Source organism: Budorcas taxicolor, chromosome 19 (assembly GCF_023091745.1).
Source record: "Budorcas taxicolor isolate Tak-1 chromosome 19, Takin1.1, whole genome shotgun sequence".
Classification (NCBI taxonomy): Eukaryota; Metazoa; Chordata; class Mammalia; order Artiodactyla; family Bovidae; genus Budorcas; species Budorcas taxicolor.
This window is the reverse complement of record NC_068928.1, coordinates 26,013,283-26,038,917: the sequence shown is the minus strand read 5'-3', so window position 1 is coordinate 26,038,917 and position 25,635 is coordinate 26,013,283. Positions and strand designations below refer to the sequence as shown.

At 41.2% G+C, this 25,635-nt stretch overlaps 2 protein-coding genes across 3 annotated transcripts in view; one reads left to right on the top strand and one right to left on the bottom strand.

Annotated features, from left to right (window-relative positions):
- RABEP1 (rabaptin, RAB GTPase binding effector protein 1) overlaps positions 1–3,430 on the top strand; it is a 92,262-nt gene extending 88,832 nt beyond the window's left edge. For both annotated transcript variants that reach the window (XM_052657053.1, XM_052657054.1), the window contains one exon: positions 781–3,430. In XM_052657053.1, coding sequence (XP_052513013.1) covers positions 781–882 — 102 coding nt within the window. In that variant the 3' untranslated portion in view covers positions 883–3,430. The remainder of the gene's footprint in view (positions 1–780) is intronic.
- Positions 3,431–3,648: 218 nt separating this feature from the next.
- On the bottom strand, positions 3,649–25,324 carry NUP88 (nucleoporin 88). Its single transcript, XM_052657558.1, has 17 exons — positions 25,020–25,324; positions 21,961–22,130; positions 21,122–21,247; positions 20,228–20,314; positions 16,726–16,902; positions 14,431–14,617; positions 13,552–13,699; positions 10,888–10,986; positions 9,550–9,640; positions 7,185–7,286; positions 6,075–6,233; positions 5,400–5,525; positions 5,260–5,325; positions 5,044–5,124; positions 4,655–4,781; positions 4,373–4,491; positions 3,649–3,918 (listed from the first exon to the last, which is right to left on the bottom strand). The coding sequence occupies exons 1-17, from the start codon at positions 25,317–25,319 to the stop codon at positions 3,855–3,857; spliced, it is 2,229 nt and encodes a 742-aa protein (XP_052513518.1). The 5' UTR covers positions 25,320–25,324; the 3' UTR covers positions 3,649–3,854.
- Positions 25,325–25,635: the final 311 nt, after the last annotated feature.

Genomic DNA, 25,635 nt, shown 5'->3' with positions numbered 1-25,635 from the left:
AAGACTAGAGACTATGGTTGCCCCTGCCCCATATTCCTGCCTGGTCATTTCAGCTGGAAACCTGTCCCTCCATTGTCCCTCACATGTACCCCTTTTCTTCCTCCTTGCTGCCCTTAAGGGTGGTGTGTAAAGCCCTTACATGACATGTAAGACTTTTCCCAACCAGGCCTGTCTCTACACCTTGCATTTTATACTCTAATTTTTAAAAACTACTTGTGGTTCCTTACACCCAACATGGTGTTCCCTCTGGAAGCATCCTTGTCTCATTGCCCCCTTGTTCCTTCTTCCAAGGCCCTGCTTATTAGCTTTTTCCTCCCTGTGGAACCCTCTTTGAGTCCCCAGGCATAGTGTCTAGTATATTGTGCTGAAATTCTGTAAAGTTTGTTCCCTCCCCTATGGCTTCTCAGGGATCAGGTCCCACTCATCTCCATAGTCCCAGCACCTTACACTGGGTCTGTTACACAGCAGCTGTGGGGAAGTATTTCTTAGTTTGTTTTTATTTTAATCTTTTGAAAACTTATTTTTAATTGAAGGATAGTTGCTTTATAGTAGTGTTTGATTTCCTCCAACATCAGCATGAATCAGCCATGGGTATACATATGTCCCCTCCCGCTTGAACCTCCCTCCCAGGAATTGTTTTTTGAATTTACTTGTTCTTACTGCCTTCTTTGAAGTAGCTTGTCTCTGGTGAGTTATCTCCATTTCAGCTAAACCAGTCACAGTAAACCAGAAAGTCAAGCAAGAGCCACCTGCACTTACGTCACTGCGTTCTCTCTCTAGGTGCAATTAGAGCGGATCCGACAGGCGGACTCCCTGGAGAGAATCCGGGCAATTCTGAACGACACCAAACTGACAGACATTAACCAGCTCCCCGAGACATGACACCCTCATGGCAGGACTCTCGCCTGCACTTTGGGTTTTTAACTCATCTTTAGAGCAACATTAATTATTATTTAACTCGTAACTGAAGAAGTCGTCACACACACAGAGGAAGACTGGAGGAATGTCTAATTCTAGTGGGAGGAGACTGTGCAGCACAGGAGCACCAACAGCCAGGGGAACCTGCAGCAAAAAGGCCTTCCAGACGGGGACACTGACCAGGCTCCAGACTGGGCTCCAGCAGCGTGGCATCAGACTTGGTGCCGGACAAAGTGCTGTTTCCTTGCCTGCTTTATCGACATTTCCCTGCCCTAAAGCACCCTTCTAATAGTGTTTGAAATGACATTTCCTGTTCATAGGTGTTGGAAGAGAATTTTTTTTCCTGTTGTCTAGAGTTCATCAGTAACAGTATTCAGCTAGCAGACAGGTGTAGTATGTGGTATGAATATTTTATATTAAAATATGAAGTTTGAGAGCAGGCCATTGGCTAGTGACTGTATTTCCTAGCTCAGTGTATTTTTTTTAAACCATTTTATCTTGCGTTGGAGGACCTTAAATGCTACTGAAACTTGCCTGAGAACCATAAGACGGTGGCAAACAAAACCAATTCAGTTGGAACTGAATTAAGAGAATTTGAAAACTTGGCTGGGGCTATATGTATTGGAAGTTGAGGTTAAAGGAAAAGCACAAGAAACTGTTTGGAAGCACTTTTTCTGCTACCCGGTAAGTTTTGTGGACCCACAGGTACCAGGGTCAAGCTGAACCCACACCATCTACTTTTGAAAACTGTTTTAGTTATTGGATCAGTGGAAGAAACATTAATAAAAGAAGCTATGTCTGTCTGACAACACCTAGTATAAATGTGTAAGTCTGCTGCTTATTTTCAACTTGAATCAGTGGATTTGAGTTCTATTTGTTTCAAAATTGTCAGATACAAAAATGGTGATAACTAGGTTTGGCAGATTCCTGTTTAGTATTTTTCTTTCGTATTTTAGACTTGGAGTGTGATGATGCTCATGGTGAAGTTGGGGAAACCCACCTAGTTCATCAGTTTGGAAATCTGCTTTGTCATTTCTATGATGTTAAATTTGTTCCTGTGTCAGAAAGCGTCAGTGGACAGGTTGTCTTTGCCGTAGCCTTACGAAGTGTTGCAGAAAGCACAAGAATGGATGTGTGGTCACTGTTTACATGCAAGTACTGTTAGCCAGTGGAAGGCTATGCTGTTTTGTCAATAATTCATCGTACAGGTGGTTCAAAACTAAAACTCTGATTTTCAAGTACTTTTTGTGGTTGGTGGTGTGAAGGAACTATGTGGGAATTAAGTGGATTAGGTAGATTTTCTGGCTCAAGTAAACCTACAACTTGAATTCTGTTATAAATGAAGTGATAATGAACTAGCCCTAAAGATCTTTATTTCTGTCTTCCATAAGACAAGACATGGCCTACATACCTCATTCCTTGGGCTACTGTTGTAGTCTTGCATTAATGGTTATGAATTTGAAAGTAAATACTAATTATGGAAATAGTGCTATAGGCTTGCATGCATGAAACATTTTAATTGGTTTAAAGTCCTTTTGTAGAATGGGGTACTTGGGTTTCCTTTAAAGGAAACATGTATCCTCATTGAATTACAGGGAATTTTTATTAATTCCAAAAATGCAATCACTTTAAATTATGTCAGTATAAGATCAGTTCCTTGGATAAACTCCAAGCTCATTTGTTTTAGATTATTATTAAATCTGGCACTGTAGTAATCAAGGTGGATAATTCATAATCTTCCTGAATGAACTGAACTACAGCTCCCAGGGAACTGCTAGGCTGAGATTGGGCACCGTGCTCATGTTTTTCTCCATAAGATGGTTCTGGGCCAGTAAAATCATGATTAGGAGAGTGTGAGCAGTCTTTACAGTGGCAGATGCAAATTGTTGGAAGCCACTTTTTGGAGAAAAATCTGCTAGAAAAACTCAAACAGACTAGGTTTTGTTAACAATGTCTTTCTGGTATGAAACACCTCTTTAAACTGGGTTTTCTGTATAAATGGGAAATTGATTTGGAAGGCAGTGTTTAGCCCTCCAAGACAAACGAAAAGGTTGGGTTTCACAAGTGTTCCTGTGCTTGTATTCAGTCCATGTACACATGTTCCCACGCATGTCTAACCTGATTTTACCCCTTACCTGTAACCTACCTTACCATGTGGCTTTTCATCGGCAGTCACTTAGCCATTTCTAGGCAGGTATAGTATTACCTTTCGGAACTCATATTTGGCAGGTATAAAAATATTACCTAAAGCTAAAGGACAAAACCATATACTGTATACCAAGCTGTTTCTCCATTTGAGACCCTACATGTGCGCCTCACACCCATTAGTGCCATGTACCGGGACACAGCACAGCCCAGCTCAGCTCTGAAAGGTAATACATGCCTGTCATGGAAGTGAGCCAGTGGTGGCCTTGGAGCCTGAGTTCCGCTCTGAGCAGATTTCAGGTATAACCATTTGTTAACTGTACTGGAGGTGTGTCCTTAAGAAAGTGTTCAAATTAAAAAAGCTGCTGCCTAGTCTCCCGTGTGGCCTTTTTCTTTGAATCTGAGGGTTCTCTTCAGAGTCACATTTCTGGTGTTGCTATACTTTAAGATGCAGCTTTTATTCTTGCTCAAATATGGAGAAAACTCAGTAGGGTTTATGGAGGTCTGTAGGGTTTATGGAGGTCTGTAGGGTTTATGGAGGTCTGGCAGTGTGTAGCTCAAAATCTCAGGCTTTTTTTTAAATACAAGCATTTATTCCATTAATTATAAAACAGTATAAAAAGTGATGTACAATCACACCAAAGTTCATCCAGAATACCTCTTTATAAATTATGAGAGTGATACGCTAACAAGGCACCTGCTTCTTTATAAATTAGTGCTACTTGTTCATTTTATAATAAGATTAAGCCTTCACATGTGTTAACTTCAGACGCGAGTCTGTTCCTGGTGGTTCAGAAGTTTACGTGATTTCGGATGTCGTTAATTTGCTTCACCATTTCTCGTATGTGCTCACCCCTGTAAAATCATACAGTTACTCACTTTGGGGAAATACAATGAATTAATAAGCCGTTAATAATTAACACTGATTCTTAAGAATTTAGTGATGTTGAAATATTTTAGAAGTGTTTTGCTAAAATTAATGGCTTAAGGTTTCGGATGGATGGTGACAGGAATTCATTTAAGGATAGAGGCAGCAAATACAGTAGTGCAACTGGGGGGAATATTTTTGAACATATTCACTGGGGAACACCTGGACCACCCAAAAGAATTACAAAGAAAGACATCCATTTTGACACTCCCTCCATACTCATCTCTTAAATCCTTATTTATCACTATCATAGACCTCCTGTCTTGGTAATTTGACTTGCAAAACGTCAAATGCTCTTACCTGGGCAAAGAAAGGTTGATTTTGGCATTTTGCAAAGTGAGAACTACCTGGCAGTAACGGCTGATTAGCAGTACTACTTACTCCTCCTTCAGGATGGACTGAATGCATTTTCGCTGGTAGGCGCTGAGAGTAATGGTGGGCTTTTGAGGACTCAGTACCTTTTCCATCTTTCGTTGTTGATAGTCTTTTTTCATAGTAACCTTAAGTATCAAAAAGAACACGGACACTTTAGCTGTGGTTTGCTATACATTTTCATAATATTTATTTTAGCCTATTCTTTTTACACTTGACAAAATTATTTTCTGTACAAGGAACACTTTGAAAAGTACCAACCAAATGTAGCCACCCTGTATCCATTCCTACCTGTTTGATGGCATTGCCCAAATGTCTAAGTTGATCAGGTATCAGCTGTAATTCTTTCTTCATGTCTCTCTCACTGTCAGAGAGAACTGGGAGCTGAGAGTGAAAACTGTGAAGTACTTTTTTCATCCTGTGCAAGAAGTAAGTAATAAGCAAATGTCGCAGCTTAAGATCTCAGCTCCTTGGGAGGAACACAATCCCAACTGAAGCTTCTAACGTATGAATCTGGTGCTTGTGAAGGAGGGCCCTCCAGGGTGGGTTTGGGGAAAGCATCACTGCACTGTGTTCTGTAGGATACACCTCACAGGGAGTGCCCAGCACCTGTGAACTTGTAACACTAGTAGTACCTGAATGGGGAGCCGAACGTTATGCAGTTTATATAGCCCACTGACCTGTTCATGATGTCTTCTTGTTTTTCCTTGGCTTCCTCGTATTTGTCGGCTAAGCGCTCAGCCATTTCCCGTAGACTTTTCCTAATGGCATAAAAAGCAAGAGTCTCTAGGAGTCCACCATGATGGTGAAGCCGCTGATGTTGCTCACTATCTTAGGGAGAGCTCCAGCTCCAGTCTAGCTGAACTGTTTGCTTCCTCTCTGGTCTTGGCGCTTACCTCTCCTCTCGACAATAGTTGAGATCTTCTAATTGTTTCTTTTTTTGGTCACATAACAGTTTGACCCTTCAAGAACAAAAGAAGTTTAATCAGAAGCTGGGTACCAGCCAGGGTTAGTCTGTGAACAGAGGCCATCCTACCTCCGCTGAATCTCCTCCTTTGCCAGGTCCTGTTTCAGGATGTACTGTTCCCTGAACACCTGGGTGGCTCTGCTGATGAGCTGAAGACATTCTTCGGGAGGAGGAGCCATATCTTTTTCAGATGATCTTAAAAAAAATTCTGTCCTTAGTTGAATAAAACTGAAAACAAACTCATGACATAACTACTATTTACAGTTCCTGTTGTTTATTCTTCTCAAATGCCTCCTGGTATCTTTTCTCTCCCTCTGTTCTCACTAGCTGATTAAAGGTGCCCTTTGTTTCTTCCAACATATAAAATGTATATGAAAAGAAACAGCTGAGGACAAAGAGGATGAAAACAGACATTTTACAAAACAGAGAAGGGAGGCACTATTTAAAACTGGTAGGCCTGGGACTTCCCTGGTGGTCCAGTGGGTAAGAATCTGCCTGCCAGTACAGGGGACATGGGTTCGATCTTTGGTCCGGAATCTTAAGATTCCCTCATCGCGGCGCAACTAACCCCATGCACCACTAACTACTGAAGCCCGTGCAGTAGAGCCCGCAGTCTGCAATAAGAGAAGCCACCGCAATGAGAAGTCCCCACAGACTGAAACTAGAGGAAGCTCACATGTAGCAGTGAAGACCCAACACAGCCATAAATTAAAGCAAAAAATTGATATGCTCTAAATCCCATACTTCAAAAATGCTGGATTTGCAACACTACGTTGCAAAATGCTTCTAATATGCTTTTCAAAGGAATCCGGGGTTTCAGCGAGAATACGGAGGGGAGACTCTGCTACTTCAACATCCTCTCGGGTACAAAGCAGGGGAGGAGACGCTGGATGGACTGTGCTTCTGCAAAATAAATAACAGTGACCATGGAGATACTTGCTTTAAGTATAAGAAACATGTGGCATTTATCCGGAATTCTGAGGGTTAAGAAACTATAATATGTAACAAAAACTCTCAATAACTTCAGAAAACTTTAAAGACTGAAGACTTTTAACAGCTTGGCAAGTGACTGACTTTGCAATAATTCAAACCTGGGCGATTGTTAATAATGTTACTTTACATAGACAACTTACATTTCAGGGAGCTGGCAGAAAAATGATTTGAAGGTATCTAGATAACCAATAGCTCACTATGGGTTCCTTAAGGGGAATAAGAATTATGAGTTCAGCTGCATACCACCTTTCTTCCAGAGTTTACACATTCTATGATGAGCCTGTGAGGCTGGCAGAGATGTAGAAATTAAGAGTGAGTGTGGACTTTTAAGTCAGAAAGCCCCATATGTACAGCCTCATTCTCGGTGTTCCCTATGACTTCAGCATCTACTTAACCTCTCTATTCCTGTTTCCTCGTCTATGGAATGAGGATAACAGTGCTGAGCTTATAGTGTGGTGGTTTAGTCGCTCAGTCGTGTCCAACCAACTCTGTGACCCCATAGACTGTAGCCCACTGGTCTGATTATAGGATGGAGTGCAGGTAAATGGCTAGTACTTCTGAGCCTGACACAGAGTTTAAAATCACTAAATCTAACTCATATTAATGATGGAGTTCAGTATTTTAGTATTCTTTCCACACTTTAAAGCTCTCGACTGCTAGCCAAAGGAGATGCCAGAAATTATACGTAAAATAAACTCTTCCAGAGATGGCAGGAGCAACAGAGATATCCCACTTCCAACCCTCCAGTCAGAAGCCAGAGCATAAACCATGTACTTTCAGTCTGGTTACTGAGGGCAACATCCCAGCTTAGATTTTGAGGAATTAATGAGAGCTGTGTGGGAACACAAGAGCGGGACTTACAGTAAAGGCCTGACGAGGCATTCGTAGGTACTGGTGACGCAGATCATTGTTGGCCCCAGGATGTCAGGGACAATCCAGAATCCTCGAATCGGAGCTGGCTGCCTGAAGAGAACACACAGCCATAGTTACACTGCAGAGCAGCCAAGGCAGTGGATCCGAAGCAACAACATGGCTAAGGTTTGTGGCCTTCTTAGGCCTGGGTTAGCAGTTGCCTGGGACATGCTATCAGGGCAGTAACCTCAGAGGTGGTGACTGGAAAACCCGTACCACTTACAGCTCCATGGGGCTGGATCAAGCTGTCGCTCAGCAGCCTGAGGCAGGCCACTGACTTGCAGGTCACTCGGGAGCCCACAGCCCTCTGGTACTTGCTGTCATCTCAGCAGTTACCACGATATCCTGAAGCCAGTTCTCTATGCGTCTTTCTCCCCAACCTGCCCAGAAGCCCCAGGGACCTCTGCATACCTAGCAGAGCACCCAACACAGTTAAGAGCTCACAATCTCTTGAGTGTCTTTCTGACATTAAAAATTCAACGCAGGCCAGCACCTGTGTCACAGAATTCACTGTACTGTGCACAGCAGGCAGCTTCAAGTCGTGGTTCTTACTCCACTGAAGAAACCGGAAACTGTGGACCTCAGACAGGAGCTGTCTCTCCTGCCAGTGCGCTCCTCTCCTGCCCGGGTGCTTCTCTCACTCCCACAGCTTGTTTCTGCCCCTGCGCAGTGGACACCACCGTCTCCCCTCTTCTGAGAACCACTCTATTGACTGCGATCACAAACCTCCCCACTGTCTACTTACCCTCAGCTTATAAACAGCTCACACCTGTCCCACCTGAAGCACTCTCCTCAACCTGCTCCCTCTCCCTTCAGAGCCAGCAGTCTCTCCATAGGCGCCTGCAGCACTATTTCTCCTGCCACATCTCCCAGTTGTCTTATTTTGCAGAGGGAGGGGAGTGATGGTGAGTTGGGGGGAGTCTGGGAAGTTAAAATTTTTATTTTGTGTTTTTAGTGTGTGAAATATACACACAAAGGAGTACATATGTGCACTCTGCAACCACTCTCCAGGCCAAGCCTTAGAACACTGCAGGGGCCTTAGACTTCCCATGTGACTCTCCCTGACCACAACCTTCCACTTGATTTCTGTGATACTCAGGTTCTTGTTTTGTTTTATAGCTTTCCTATCTATGTACGTATACATTGGTTTCAATACTGTTTAATTTTACCTGTTTTATGAAATGTTCATACATGAGATTTTTATTGCCTGTTTTCCCCATTCATTTTTCACCCGTGATATCCTCTCCTGCCCCAACAGCATTTCTCTGTGGTTCCTCATGAGCCTCCATGTGGACACTTCACCTCTCTGCAATGCTCTGCTGTGCTTATCTGAGGCTGCTGGGATCCTCCTCCCAAGCATCCATCCCTGGGTTCTCTTTGAGGCTCTCTGGCAGTCCTTTACTCCAGTTTCCCTCCTGGGCTGGGTTCCTCATCCTCCACTCGCTGCTTGGAAGAAAGTGCTGACTCCTTGCTCAGGTCTCCTCTACTCACTCTAGGCCCTTTCCAGAGGAACCTATTTTGGTTTATTCTAGTCATCAAATATTTACTGAGTATATCCCAGGCATCCTGTCAAGACACTTCACTGTACAGACTAAATGGTATATGGTATATGGTACAGGTGATGGGATAAATAAAGTATGAAACAGGGCTTCCCTGCTGGCTCAGTGGTAGAGAATCCACCTGCCACTGCAGGAGACATGAGTTCGATCCCTGGTCTGGGAAGATCCCACATGCCTTGGAGCAACTAAGCCCATGTGCCACAACTACTGAGCCTGTGCCCTGCAACAAGAGAAGCCAGCACAATGAGAAGCCCTCACACTGCAATGAATAACAGTCCCCACGTGGTGCAACTAGAGAAGACTATGGCACAGGAAGACCCAGCAGAGCCGAAAAGGAATTATATACATATATAAAAAAGTATGAAAAGACATGGTCTTTGCCTTCATGAAACATATATATTCTAGTAGTGGTGACAAACAGTAAATAAACACAAACATGAATATACATATGTGCTTCAAAGATAAAGAATAAAAGAATTTGAAGGGGTTCTGGGAAATCAAGGGAACCCTCTATAAAATGATATTAAGATCAGATAGAAGAATCATAGTCAAGTGAAGCCTGGGGTTATGACAGGGGAAATACCTCTGAGACAGAGGACACACAATGTAGAGTGGCCGTGGGCAGAGGAGAGCTTTTGAAGAACAGATTCTTTTGGGGTGAAGAATCCTGTCTACATGTGAGTGTAATATTCACATATACCCTTGGACCTGAATTACTGAAACAAGGGTGTTTACAAGGGTGAGAAGGTCCTTACCTGCATGGCAGCGGCTTTGTACAAAGAATGTGTTCTACAAAGCATTTCTGTTCTGTAGCCAGTTCCTGTAAACTGTCCTTATCTTCTTCATCTACAAAAGAACACATTACAGAACACAAATCCATTATCAGATACACGGATAGCAAGTATTTACCCCCATTCTGTAGGTTGTTTTCAGTGTTTTCTTCTACGTGGTATACCATTTTTGTTTTCGTATTTTAGTCTTGGATCAATTTTGAGTTCATTTTTGTGTCTGGCGTGAGGTAATAGTCCGATTTCATTCTTGCATGTAGATGTACACTTGTCCCAGCACCATCTGTTGAAAAGACTATTCTTTCCCCCATGTAACTGTTCTAGGACCACTGCCGAAACCAACTTACTATAAATCTAAGAGTGTATTTCTGGACTCTCAATTCTATTCATTGACCTATATCTGTATCCTTACACCAATTATCATACTGTTTTGATTACTGTACCTTTCTAATTAGTTTTGAAATTGCAAAGTGGGTCCTCCAACTTTTGTTCCTGTTTTTCAAGATAGTTGTTACATCTACACTCATAAGAGATAAGAGTCTCTAGTCTTCTTTTCTTGGATGTTGCTGTCTGGCTTTTAGCACATTATCCTCATAAAGTGATCAGGGAAGTGTTTTCTCCTCTATTTTTTGTAAGAGTTAGGAAGAATTGGTATTAATTCTTCAAAGGGCTTCCTAGATGGTGCAGTAGTACAGAATCCTCCTGCTAATGCAGGAGACATAAGAGATGTGGGTTCAATCCCTGGGTCAGGAAGATCCCATGGAGTAGGAAATGGTAACCCACTCCAGTATTCATGCTGGGAAAATTCCATGGATAGAGGAGCCTGGCGGGCTACAGCCCAGGGGGTTGCAAAGAATCAAACGTGACTGAGCAAAGCACAATAATCAAAATCAGTTTTGATTACTGATTCAATCTCATGTTATATATTGTTATGTAATAGGTCTATTCGAATTTTCTATTTCTTTTTTAGTCAGTTTTGTTGATTTGCATCTTTCCAGAAATCTGTCCATCTCATTTAGCTTGTCTAATTGGCATACAATTGTTCTTGGTATTCCGTTATCATCTTTTGTTCTTGGTATATCCTTATAATCTCATATTTCTGTATGGTCAGCAGAACAGCCCTTCTTTCATTTCTAATTGTAGTAACTTGAGTCTTTATTTTTTGGTCAGTTTATGTATAGGTTTCTCAATTTTGCTGATCTTTTCAAAGAACTATCTTTTGGTGTCATAACCTCTATTGTTTTTCTGTTCCAAACTAATTTTTGATAGACTCTATGAAACATACTGAAAAGCACAAAAACTCACCTGACCCAAGAAACTTGTGAAGTTTATGAATCCAAGTTAGCCCAACACTATGTACACCAGCTTCATGAGTACAGTGGTATCTTGAAGGACACTTGGGATCTGAAAATGGAAACAACAATATAAAGGAAGCCATTAGAAAACTAAGAGAATTCACCTGAGTAGGCCACAAATGCATCTGGTGATGACGGAAGTGATGCAAGGTCAACAGGACCTTCATACTGTGGCACTATGTCAAGGGTTTGGGAATTTAAAAAAATGACTTCAGTTTTCAAATACATTTTAAAAGTATAATTAAGAAACTCATTACAAATATGTTCTTTTTCCAAGTATTAACACAGAGTTCACTGAACATAAACACTTGCTATCAAGGAACTGACTTACGCCTTTCTGTCCATCTCTGTGCATTTATTTAGTTTTCAAAATAAAACGGTAAGAAAGGCTCTAGCTCTGTAAAAAACCTGTGCTTGCACACGTCTACTTACATGAAACTGTTGAAGCTACTGCACTCCTCCAGCACAGGTGCTGAAAAGACTTCAGCACAGCAGCTTAGTGAACAGTCCTGTCACAGATGGTAAGTCAGGTGTGAAACGTGCAGTTTTACTTGTCCTGATAACGTTGACTTACAGAGAATTGTTTGTTGAAATTTTAGATATAATTTTTGTATTTCTATTTACACTAAGAAATATGAGCAGTTATTACATAATTTTAATGAAAATTTCTCATTTTTTCCTCTATTGTTTTAGCCCTAGTTATCAGTAACACTATCATTAAACTAAAAGATGAATATTTATTATTTATATTTATCCCTGTGACTCAGGATTTTTAAAACATTAAACAATGAAAACAAGATATTAAAAAATATGTATATACTAAAGCTGATTTAAGATGGCAACTGTCAACCATAAGCTCCTAAACCAAATTTTTCTTTTCTCTAACATCCTCACTTTCTTACTGCTGAGTTTATAGTAAGTAAATATTATTTTTATCTGTTTATATGTTGGGGTTCTGCATAATACCTCTGAAAATAGCATTATGTTATGAACAGTAAAAAAAAAAAAAAAAGGCTTCTGGCAATCTCTATGGTAATCATCTCTCTGAACAATAAAGTACTGAAAAGTTTCTTTTCATTTGCTCACAGCTTAATTTGGGACTTCCAAAGCTTAAATCATCTCATTAGGTTTCCTAGTATTTAAAATGGCTTTTTGAAATGTGTCTGTGGTGCTGAAGTCAACAGAAAAACCCTAATATGTGGATGTGACAGAATCTATTATGAAAAAAGGAAATACTAGTAACTGCAGTCGTAAATTTGCTAGACACCCCTGACAAGATATGTGGTAACATAAGCCATTCATTTACGTCATTAAAAATCTGGGAATGTTTCAGTGATTGTAATATGCTTTAAGTACAAACATGAATGAGTGAAAAATTCATTAGTTTCATATATGAAAATGTTCTCTTATTCAAAGAATCAAGAAAAAAGCCTACAATTAAGATTTCCCCAAGACATATGTATCTATAAGGAAACCAATTAGTTTACGTGACTTAACCTCACTAGGTCTCAATTTCCTCATCTACAAAGCAAAGTTCTGAGACTGAATATTTAGACTATATCTCTCCAGTTAGAGACCAGACATGCCCAGTGAGTTCTCTTTGCTGGTTTATTATATAAAGGCTACTATGCTCTTAAATGTTAGATTATACTGAACCCAGTATTACCAAACCTGGGCAAATTGGCTAATAAGACTGTCAGCAGATTAGGTCAGGCTGCTTCAGGATTGAATTCCCTTTCTCTGGACTAAGAGAGGAAAACTATGAAAGGTTCACCCCATTATTCCCGACTGAGGAAGCTTTTGTTCCTCATTCTTCACAGGAAAGACACCTAGATCCTAGAGGAGAAAGTTGAGGAGCAAATAGGATTATAGGATTTTTATGTCAGAAGGGACTTTAGAGATCATCTGATGTTATCCTTATTATTTTTAGGTGAGAAAATTAATGATCAGAGAGGCTGAATAAATGTCCAATACTACAGAGCCGATTAATGTTAGAGCTGTAACTAAGACCTACGACACTCCAGACTCCTAGTTACCAACTCCTTCCACTCAACCACTCTGAGTCTGAATGACACAGGTGACACACTGTGACTGTCTCAGCAGTTTAGCCAAGAGCTCCCTAGATGAAGAGATAAGCCGCCAGAAAGCTCTGGAGCCAACCCAGATAAGTAAAAGCAAAAGAAAAAAAAAAGGTAACATTCAAATGGGTCTGGGTATAACAAGATGGTCTGTTCTCAAACGAAGAAAGGTATTTTAAAGAGGTATCTTAATACAAGTATATTATCACTTTATTTTAAAATTTATTTTTATAGTTTATTCAAGTTTGCATACATTTAACAATTTGAACAATGAACCTACTTTTGATTAGACCAGGGGAAAAAATGACTATTATAAATCTGAGTTGATCCAGCCTGAAGACCACGATCTGAATGAAAATTTGGGAGATTTGCTTTTCTTGAATCTACAGTATAATGTTGTGGCTAAAAGGCCAAAAGAACCTAGTACTCAAAATTTTAAAGGCTGGAACACAAAAAACAAATTACACAGGAATGGTCTGTGATAATTTTGTATAAATATAATGAGACGTAAGAACTAAATTTAGTGAGCACTTTACCTCTGTGAAGTTTGATTGGACAAGAAAAGTCAGAATCAAAGGGCTCATCCTCTCCAGATGCCAGTTTCAGGGCAAGCTCCAACTCAACACACTCAAACACATACAGAGACGGAATGAGGTCAGCCCTGGAGTCCCAGGACTTTTCTGACTGTAAACAAACAAACAAAAAACCTGCACTGTAACTTTAGTGTTTCATATTCCTTTGAAAATGTACACAACTAAAAACAGAAGCAAAAAGCTGTATCAAACCGTGTTTCCAAACTTTTCTTAATTCCACCCTCTATTCCAACACTGTGCTTTGTTACTCTTAAAAGAGAATAAAAGGCTTCTCTGCTCTTGGGAAGATGTAAACACACAAATTTAGAGAAGAGCCAATTCAGTTATTCAAAGGTTCTTTACACCTGTCACCAAACGGAGCAGTTTAAAGTTAAGAAACATGTAGGCTGCTGGACCAAATAAGCTGGGTACATCCTAACTTTTTTCAGTTTAAGTATTTAGAGTGGGCTTCAATTAATTGAGTGTTAAGTTTCCAAAATAGTGCCAGATATAAAATTCCAAAATAAGTGCCAGATACGTAGCTCAGCAGGTAAAGAATCGGCCTGCAATGCAGGAGACACAGGAGACATGGGTTTGATCCCTGGGTCAGAAGATTCCCCGGAGGAGGAAATGGCAACCCACTCTAGTATTCTTTCCTGGAGAATCCCAGGGACAGAGGAGCCTGGCGGGCTACAGTCCACAGAGTGGCAAAGAGTCAGACACAACTGAGCACACACACACACACGTCAAGTATAAAATTCCTCCTGTACGAAGCCTTCATACCATTCTAAGAACTGTCCCCAGTGTTGGAGATACGAATATGCCCACGATCGCCCGACTTACTGTTTGGTCATCTTCTTCTTCCCCCTCCAGCACAACACAGTGATACAGCATTCCTGATTCAGTAGCAATCACCAGGATGTTAGGGACACACGGTAAGCAGAGCACAGCACAAGCATCATAGCCATAGTTATCTTCAGCAGCAGGATGCATGGGCAACGGGCCCAACAGCTTGCCCACACTCTCAGGGCTAAAAAAAGAGTGAAAACATCCTCGGGAAATGTTGACAGAAGACCATATCTATCACTTAAAACCCTTTTTGACTCTGTCTCCAGCTATCAGACACTGATTAAAAATTTGGTCTATTCCCAGTGTCCCCACTTTTTCACTTTCCCACTCAATTTCCACCTCTTCGGTGCTTTTCTACTGGAGATAATTTTGTCCCTAGGGGGCCACTGGTGACATCTGGAGACATGAGTGGTTGCCACAGCTGGGAGGACGGGGACAGGTTACTGGTGTCTAGAGGCCAGAGATGCTGCTGAGCATTGCCCCACAGGGCAGCCCCTGTCAACAGCGCAGAGGCCGAGAGGGGCCAGCCCTCAGTTCACTGTGGTTTACGCCTTCACCACTGTACTCAGGTTGTACGACGGTTTTGGTTTGTAGCATGACTTTCTGACGAACAAGGAACCACACAGCAGGGACTCTGCCTTTGATCTTGTATTCCCACATTCTGCTACATATTGAGCCCTGAATAAATATCTATTGAGCTGATTTATAAATAAATCATGATGTTCAGACTTGGGCCCTATGCCTAATTACAAACTTTCCCAGAATTTATACTCTACTCTCTTACCAGAACAGTTTTCTCACTAGTCCTCTATTTCCAACTGTCCATGGAATACTTCCAAATTACTGGAATTATTTATTTCAAATTAGTTGCCTTTCCTGACCTATTTGTGTCAATGCCTCACTCTCTTATCCAAAGAGCAACTAAGTCTTATTGACCCTTCCTTCGTAGTATTTACTATGTTCATCTCTCCCTCACATTACCACCAGAGTTTAAACTCTTGAAGACTGTAAGCTAAATTTTGGAAGTTTCTTTAGAAGTCCCTGGGTTCCAGTCCCTTTCCAGCCAACTGTTTTATCCTTCTTTAGAAACCATCACTGTCTTCCTATTACCCTATTCCTACAGAAAAAACTCCACATCCCTTAACTACTGAGTTTTCCCTGGACAGATACCTCCAGGTTTATCCCTAAATGCTCCCTACCTGAATCTTCAGCTCTAGTCCCAAGTGTTGAATCACTGGGACCTTGAACGACACTTGCACTTGCCTATTTTCATACTTGACTTCAAAGCTGCACTTCTGACTAAAATGGTCATTGATGCTTCATTTAATCCTGCATTAAAGCCTTAAGTTCCATATGACACAGTCCTTCTCTATGAAAATCTCCTTAACTTCTTCAGTCAGAATCATCTCTCCTCCCTCTGAGCGTCTATGTACCATGAATATAGTCTAAATCATTACCTTTCCTTGGTTATGTATGTCTCTTCCCCACAACTGGGACATTAAAAGACCAGATTACCATGTCTCACCATCCCCATGGTACCTTGTTCACCTAAGATCCATGATACAGATCTTCCTCGACTTAAGGTGGAGTTACATTCCAATAAATTCATTGTTAAGTTGAAAATATTTTAAGTCAAAAAAGGATTTAATACACCTTACCTACCAAACATCATAGCTTAGCCAAGCCTACCTTGAATGTGCTCGGAACATTCACATTAGTCTACAATTGGGCAAACTTGTCTAACATGAACCCTATTTTATAATGAAGTGTTAAATATCTCTAATTTATTGAGTACTATACTGAGAGTGATACACGAATGGCTGTAAGTGTGTCAGCTGTTTACCTTTCTGATTGTGTGGCTGACTGGGAGCTGTGCTCACTGCCCAGCATCATAAGAAGCTATCAACTGACTATCACTATCCTGGGAAAAAAATCAAAATGAAAAACTTAAAGTACAGTTTCTCCTGAATGTAACTGGTTTTGTGCCATCATAAAATCGTAAGTCTGACTAAGTTGGGGACCATCTGTAAATACTTTTTGATTGACTAGACTTTGTGAACACAAATCCAGCCTAACTTAAGGGATTATTCTATAGAACTCACCCAAATAATATGAAGAAAAAGAGGTCAAATGATCTGTATAAACTTTTTCTCCAAAATGGGCAAGCCAGCACTGAAAGGCTGCAGTATTTCCACAGACTCATAAACATGGACCCCGGGTCCAACCATGACAATCTATACTGCAGCACAAGCTCAACTTTCACTGCAGGTGGGTTCCCCCTCAGCTTACCTGTGCCACAGACTAATGTATGTAAGGAAAGTCTCCCCATTCTCATATAAGATGTACAGAGGGTAAGCTGCTACTTCTTCTTTGCCTTTTTGTCCAAATATGTGCTTCGGGACTGCTGACAATGGCCCAAAGTCAAATGCAACTGCTGTCTCTCCCAGAGATGCAGTGTAGGCCCTTCTGAAAAGAGAGTTAAAAACCAAAATGAAAACAAAACTTCCAATAACAGCAGGTGGGGTGGAATTTGTATTCAATGGAGTGAGAAGACAAAGTTACGATTATGAAGAATGTTAAACAATGCTGGAAAAGGCTCCTAAGATTAAATGAAAGCAGCAGACCACAGAACTATATAAACTGCTTAAATACACAGTCACACAAATAGCAAAAATACACCCATACAGACACGCATCAATACAGAAAAGAAACAGAAGAATACAAAGACTCCATAGTTATTTCTTAGCAGTAGGATGCATTCAGTCCACAAATATTTACTAAGTATCTCCTTTGTGCCAGGCACTGTAGGTTCTGGGAAACCTCAGTGAATTAAACAAAGGCCCTGCCCTCTAACGAAAAAGATGTCAACAGAGAAGATACAATCAGATAACATAAAATCAGAAAAAGATGTTATGAAGAAAAATAAAGCAGGGGAAGGGGGTGCTGATGGAGGTGCTACTTCAGGTGACCTGGGAAAGGCTCTGATAAGGTGATATTTGAGCAAAGATTTGAAGGAAGTAACGCAGTGAGTCTGTGGTTATGTGGAGTAGTAGTTAAGGAGGAGTAGTTGAGGCAGAGACTGTGAGGAACTGCAAGAAGGCTGAGTGGCTGGAGCTCAGAGCCAAGGCGGTAGGAGGACTGAGGTGGAAGCGTGCAGTAAGCGGGCAGACCCGTAGGCCTTCAGGCCATGGCCTCTCTAGGAAGTGAAGTATGGAGAGTAGGGAAGTAGAATTACCTGATTTATATCAAAAGTAGCACTCTGGTGCAATATTATGATCACACTATAGGAAATTTTTAAATATTTCATTTTCTTAATACTTTTCTACAGTTTTCCCGATTTTCTACAAAAATATACATTACCTTTATAATTAGGAAAAATAAATGATAAAACATGCTATTTTATTATTTTAAAAATTTTGTATAATTGGTTTTTCAAAAAGATTCAGTTTAATACAAAGGTAATGAATATGGTTAAAATAAAACCACAATTTCATACAGCTTTTGAGACAGTCAACATCATTCCAAGGTGTGATAAGTACCACATCTTAGTTCCTTTATTACGTGGAAAGGTATATGGTATTGTGAAGTGAAGTCACTCAGTCGTGTCCAACTCTTTGTGACCCCGTGGACTGTAGCCTACCAAGCTCCTCTGTCCATGGAATTCTCCAGGCAAGAATACTGGAGTGGGCTGCCATTTCCTTCTCCAGGGGATCTTCCCGACACAGGGATTGAACCTGGTTTCCCACATTGGAGGCAGACGCTTTAACCTCTGAGCCACCAGGGAAACCCTCAAAGATTGTATCAGGTTCCTCCGTCCATGGGATTTTCCAGGCAAGAGTGCTGGAGTGGATTGCCATTTCTTTCTCCAGAGGATCTTCCCGACCCAGGAATCAAACCCGAGTCTCCTGCATTCCAGGCAGACGCTTTACCGTCTGGCCACCATGAGGGATCCCCAAATCCAGACTAAAAGAACTGCCTGAGAGTTAAACTCAACAATTAGGACAATGACTGGAAACAAACAGACACATCGGTTATTTCAAAAAGACCTAAAGCCATCCAAACCTAACTGGGACTTAATACAGTAATATTTCTAATAATAATGATAGAAGATATCAATTAATGAGTACTTATTCTGTGCCATGTTAGGCCCTTTCTATGCATGATCTCATTTATTCTGTACAATAATCCAAGTAAATGGTGACTTCCTTTTTTTAAGTGTTATTTATTTATTTGCTGTGTCAGGTCTTAGTTGTAGCTCGTGGAATCCTTCGTTGCAACGCACAGCCTCTGTAGCTGTGGCACATGCGCTCAGCGGTTGGCTGCACGGGCTTGGATGCTCCACGGCATGTGGGATCTTAGTTCCCTGACTAAGGCCTGAACCTGCGGCCCCCACACTGTGCGTTGGATTCCCAACCACTGGGCCACCAGGGAAGTCCCCAGTGGTCACTACTTTTTACATTCATGGAATATATAGTCATGGAAATGAGACCAAGTGAAACTGAATAACTTGCCAGATGCCACAACTGATAAGTGGCAGAGCTAAGACTGGAGTACAGGTGCTGACACCAGAGCCAAAGCTCTTAACAACTGTGCTCGCTCTATAGCCTCTCAGCTAGACAGTGAGTCTGGCAAAGGCGGAGAAGCTACGGAAACGCTCTGCTGACACCAGAACAGGACCTATCAATTCGCAGGTGTTTCCCCATCGTGGAGATGGATGGATGGGGCTTTAGGAAGCTAAGGCTGTACAAGACATGAAAGTCATCTGACTGAAAACTTGCAGTTCTGGGACTAATGAATTAATTAATTCATTAATTAATGAGAATTAATGTGGTCCCAGGCTAGTGGCAACTTCTGACTCCTAACAGAAGCAGAAGAAATTCCTCTCTGGAAGAACATACTCCCAGCTTGGACTCTTGACATTTCCAAACATTAAGATCAAGTAAACACAAGTGCACAATGAGATCAGCAACCACAGGAGGAAGTGGCTGTGATTACAGGACAGGAGGAAGAACACACACAGATTTAGATCCCCGCCTTGCCAAGACTTCAGATATTGAAACTGTCACATACATAATAGCTATAATGTACAATATTCAAAGGAATAACAGCAAAACAAAAATAGACTGTTAGATATGACCATTATGAAGACATGAAAAGAACTAGTTGGAACTTCCAGAAATACTGCTACTACGGGCTTCACTCCACATACACACTGTGGGTGACAGGATGTGGTAATCACCAGAAAGACTGAGCAGGAGGCCAGAGGAAGGGAGTTTGTAAGTTCAAAGGGTGATTGTTACTAGTCAGACTAGCCAGGAACTTGCTCTGCAGTGGGCAAGAAAACTAACATAAGCCAGGGTCACATGAGAAGCAGAAGGCAGTCTATGGTCCACTCCAGCTTCTGGGGTACTAGGTGCTGGTCTGGGGGGTCCAGCAATCTGCTCATCCATACTGAGTGAACAGCTGGCAGGCCTCCAGCCCAACACTCTCCCCTTCCACTTTTTCTGTGACTTTGAAATATTATAATTCATTCTCTTATTCATGATACAACAGGGACTAAGTTTTGGCTACTCACAGTTTTGAACTTTCTTGAAAAAAGATCAAACTAGCAGAGTAACTTTCAGATTTGTAACTTCTTATTACCTACTCATATCACCTATTTTTTCTTATTTCTCATATTACCAAAAACCATGCTAAAGTCACCTCTGGAAAACCTTATAATCTTAAAATTGCATTCACAATCCCAATAAACCAATTTTAAAAAAATTTAACGACAGAAATAAAAACTTACCCTTTGTTGAGTATTAGACTTTCCTCTTCTGCTTCTGAAAGTACAATGACCTTAGTCGGTGTCTGGGGCTCACGCAAAGAGTAAATTCTAGCAATCAAAAGAGAAGAAAGCCAGCACTTAAAATTCTCTTTTATTTCCTAAAGTTGCTCCTTCCTTTCCACCCAGTCAGTTTTTGAGAATTTTCCTACCAGTCATTACAACAATTTGCCAAAGATCTGGCTGTTACTGACAAAAGTAGCCTACTTCATTTGTTCTGAAGCAACCCAAAAAGGCTTCCTTGGTACATGAAGAAATAGTCTCTGCCCTTACCAAAATTCCTTATATCAGCCTTCCCCAACCACTGTACTTCAGTTCTTAGCTGTATACACCTTGTCTAGTCATCTCACAAACTTTTTACATAAGGCAGATTCAGAAAGTTAACCGGTAATATCAATCTCTGTAAGACGAGGCATTTAATCATAACAACGCAAACCTGGAAAGCAGCTTTAGAAATGATCAAATCAAACCTGCTCATTTGACAAATTAGAAACAGATGCCCAAGTTGTTGTTTTTTAACATTCCAAAGACAGAAGTGACACTGGGACAAAGAATTAAAATCTCTCACTTCCCAATTAAATTCTCTTTTTCTCTATGCTATATCACCTCCAAAAGAGTGAAATGGTAAAACCAGTTTTAGGGAGATTATTTTAATAGTTAGATTGGGAATGGAAAGACTGGAGGCAGAAAGACTGGCTGAGAGGGAACAGCAGTAATTAAGACACGTAAGTTAGGGCAGCTGAACACTGCTCCCATGATGGAGAACAGGTTATAGCAGCCATCAGATAGTTTTTCCAAGCTGTTAACTGGCAATTAAGGGAATCTTCCCACTCACAAAACTGTAAGATACAGACTTACCTTATGATGTTGTCTGACGTTAACAGCACTATGTGGGGCTCTAGCATCTCGCTCGGATACCAGGCAGCATGCTTCAGAGTCAGAGAGGTTGAACTGGTGAAAAATCTCTCAGCAACGGGAGTGGTACTAAAATAAAGACAGCAATTTTCCAAAACTTTCTAAAGGAAAACCTATCTCAACGCTTTCTGCTCTTTCCTTTAAATTCCTTTTTCAAACATCTTGCTGAGACAGCATTCAAAGCATCTACCAACCAGTATCAAAGAATCAAATATTTTCGAATCTGTATTTTACAGAGTACCAGTGATTTCAGACAGAGTAACTTATCCTTTTAGTTCTTTGTATAGAAAATACAAAGGCAGTTATTGTCACTCCTATTGTGGATATGAAACAGACTTAGAAAAGAAACATTTTCAAGGAGGCCCAACCTAAGGGTTGTGGAGCTAAAGGTATGTTTCTACCTTATTTTCTTTTCAGATTTTTCACACACTCATTTCTCAAGATTTGTTGACAAAGAAAAAAAATACAAAACTAAGTTATACTTATGAGAAAACTGTTTGGCTTACAGATAATAACTGCTTTTAAAGCATCTTATTTCAACCTACTTGATAAAACAGCCTGACTTCCAATGAGACAGCAATGTGGTAATCTAGGCAAAATATATATATGCTATATTTATCATATATACTATAAAAGTCATTATCACAAGAAGCCAATGTGCAGGCTACCGTACACTGACGTTTCAATAGTAGCAAACACACCGTAAGAACCACTGATTTTAAGGAATTTTCTGCATGTATTACAAATTATACAGATAAACACGAAATGGAAATACAACTTACCTACAATTCACTGTTGATTTTCCACCTTCAAATTCAGAATTCTTTCCCCATCTTTTAGGTAATTCTAATATCATAAGTCCTTTTATTCCTATAAGTGCTACATGATGTTGTGTTGGGCTTAACAAGACTTGATAGATTTCAAACAGGGGTGGATTTATGCAAAGCAATCTCTGAAAATTAAAGCAAATTGGTCAAAATAGTTCACTTTAATGTAAATATATATGGCAGTTACTCGAAAGCATAGTACCACTTTAGTTTTCTATTAATGTAGGATAAAGAAGCATTCTGGATAAGTACTAACACTTCAGCCATTAACTGATGAAATATTTTTTTAACTGCTTACATTGGAATATCATATAAAATGCATCAGATTTCCCTACTTTGGTCAATACTACATATAATTTCCCTTTTTATGATCAAACTCCAGACTACCACTTTAGCCTCAATTTTCCACCATTCCCCACTTGTACTTTATACTTCCAGATTTCTGGGAAATCACCATGTATTTCTGTACAACGATCCTTCCTGCAATGCCCTAATTTTCTCTTTTTAGCTGGCTGACACTTTCTTGGAGACTCAGTTTCTATGTACTTTCCTCCCAAAAAATATCTCTGATTTTCTGGCCATGAACCAGTGTATCTTTTCTGTCCTCCTAGAGCACACCCTAAATAATTCTACTGTAGTCCTTTATCACCCTGCATTCCAATTATCCTTTTACTTGCTCATCCCATACAACTGTGAATTACTTGAGCTCTGTCTTTCCTGTTATCCTTGGCGTATGTGGCGTGTTGCTAACTCTCAGTGCATGTTTTAGTTGACTAGCCAGTTAAGAACTCAGAAGTATTAGTAAATAATTACTATGTCATAAATAGTAAAATAAGATAGTAGCTTCAAGAACTTCTGCAGCAAGTAAAATGCACTTTACCTAGGCAGATTTAGTTATGGAAGAGAGACATTTTCAGGAGGGTTCTGTTAAGTTATATGTCTTGGCATTATATGCCTTCCAAAAAAAAAAAAAAACTGCACTTCTATTTCTTCCCTCATGAGTATCTCAAATTCCCTTTCTTTTCTATCCACTTTCAGTAATAAACCAAGAGATTACCAATCTATTGCTTATCCTGATGTACAGAGAATCACGTCTGCCAAAATTGTATTAGACAAGACTGTTGAATATAATGTGATTCCAACTAATTGTTACTGATATATGTCTGGGCTTTGTTTTTTGAGTCTTTTGGGGGGGGCGGGATTGCTTTTGCTTTTAGCTGCCCTTTTCTGATTCTAATCAAATTGCTTTTTTCTCTCATCAATAGCTCGTTCCTTCTTTCCCCCATCTTCTCAATCTTCTCCATGATTCTAACGATCTATCTCAAATCAAAGGCCACCTTTCTTTGGCAGAACAATCTCATCACTTTAGGTCACCTGTGGTAATCACAGTATTCCGGTGTTTTCTGTTTGGGGGGTTTTTTGGTTTGGTTTGGTTTTTAAAGTTACTATTCATGCCTTTGATCTGGATTTTTTTTGGAGGGGTATTTTTTTAATTTGGTTTTTAAAGTTACTATTCATGTTTTTATTTCCTTTAAAGTTGCAACTCATGCTAAGCTGCTTCCTCCTCCGAGTTTTTGGATTTCTGAGGATTGAGGTCATTCAGACAGACATCAATATTGTACTGAGAGTTCATATATTCCAGGCACACAGAAGTACTGGGAATACAAAACTAAGTAAGGCAGACAACCCTGTCCTGGTGCTTGTACTCCAGAAAAGAATTCAGGCAATGAATTAACAAATATAAATAATTTAATCATGACTGTGCTAAATTCTGCAGAGAGAGATAGGGCGCTATTGTACTCTGTGCCAAACATCTAATAATTACTCTTAACTTAAATTTTAGGACTTCCCTAGTGGGTACAGTGGTTAAGAATCCACCTGCCAAGGCAGGGGACACAGATTCTTTCCCTGGCCCGGGGAAGATTCCATACGCCTTGGAGCAACTAAGCCTGTGCACCAGAACTGCTGAAGCCCACATGCCCTAGAGCCCCTGCTCCACAAGTGAAGCCACGGAAATAAGCAGCAGCCCCAACTCTCTGCAACTAGAGAAAGCACAGACAGCAATGAAAACCCAGCACAACCAAAAATAAAAATAAATTTAAAAAAAAAAGAACTATATTAAAAAAACTGAAATTTTAAAGTTAGTAGACAGTAGGCTTGTAACCTGTTTTCAAAGCTGCAGAAACACTGCTAGCACCTTATTCAAATCATTTTTCATCGACAAGGTTCAACCAGCACACAACAGGTGCCATAGGTTAGAATGGGTGCCAAGTTTTCTTATTTTGTAATCTTTAAATGACAAGAATCGGCTTGTTATATGTAAACGCTTCCATAAAGCAATGTTTAATCTCAAGAAGTCTAACACTCTCTGATTACACCGACTTTCACATGCTGCTGGTTTCTCCAAGACAAGCCAACATCCCTTTCAACTTTGGAGATGGCCTAATTTCCAGAGGATTCCGCCTCCATGTCAGGGAGGAAATCTGGTGCTTTGGAATAGACGATCTGACTTGAGGCTCACAACCACCCCAAGAGAAAGTTAGGATTGGCCCTCTTATTTTACGCAGTGACGCCGTGACACCTGTTTCTCAGGGTCCACCTCCTAAAAATAGCGAATGCACCCACGCTCTCAAGCCCCGTATCCCCGCTGTTACTCTTCAGAGCACCTGCACCACTGATACTTCACTGTGACTCCGCGCTCCTTCCCTTCCTCTGAGACCAGGAAAACTTAAGCACCTTGAGCGCATACGTTTCTGTAACAGTGTCCGGCGCGATGTCAGAGTCAATTAACATTTGTGGAAGGAATGAAATACGGGAAGAGAGGCTTCCAAAGGTTCGGCGGCCGTGGTAGAGCGAATGAAAAGACTTCTCCACTAGCTGCTGGGCACCCCCCAAAAAGACGTCTGCTTACGCTCGCATAGCACCTCTCCCACCCAACAGACGAAAAACAGCCAGGATGCGAAAGGGACGAAAACGCTAGCTAAGGGTCGTTTCCCAATTCGGCCTGGCCGTACCTGGTACTGGGAGAGGGAGGGCTCCTCACCAACGCCGCTGGGGCCCCGAAGGCGCACGACTAAGAAGGAGCTGTCTTCTGGGTCCCATAGAAAGAGTTCTCCGCCGAGGCCCAAGACCAGGTTTCTAGTCAGCAACTGAGGAGGCAGCGGCGGCGACGAAGGCAATGATGAAGCTGGCTTCTCAGTTTCGGCTGAGCTCTGGTTTTTCAGTCCCTCTCGGAGCCGCAAGAACACGGCGTGGTTGGGCAACCAGGTCTGCCACAGCTCACCGTCCCCCGGGCCTCCTTCAGCGCCCGCCATCTTGAACCCACAGCTCTCTGCGGCCTCGCCGCTGAGCGCAGCCAATCTGCTTCCAGCCGTCCACTGCTTCAGCCAATCATCGAGCAGGCAGGCCGGAAGCACGAGACAGGATTGGGGCGGGGCAAAGGTGAGGGCAGCCCATGAGACAGCGTCATCGCCAAAGGAAAGCCAATCACCAGTCAAGCCTATTCTGAAGCCAAAGGGGCGGGAGGAGAAAGTCAACAGGCCAGAATCTGAGTTGAAGCTTCTGGGTTACGGGAAGTCTAGTACGGGGCGGGAAGGCCGTGGGTGAAAACTGAGATCTGCGTATCTAATT

What these genes read in the sequence shown, in the direction of transcription:
- NUP88 (XM_052657558.1), bottom strand. Translation starts at nt 25,319, where the DNA reads ATGGCGGGCGCTGAAGGAGGCCCGGGGGACGGTGAGCTGTGGCAGACC. An exon ending in TCCAATCAAACTTCACAGAG is followed by an intron (nt 10,987 to 13,551) that starts GTAAAGTGCTCA and finishes TTCCATTTTCAG; the next exon opens with ATCCCAAGTGTCCTTCAAGA. An exon ending in CAGTCCATCCTGAAGGAGGA is followed by an intron (nt 3,919 to 4,372) that starts GTAAGTAGTACT and finishes ATGATTTTACAG; the next exon opens with GGGTGAGCACATACGAGAAA.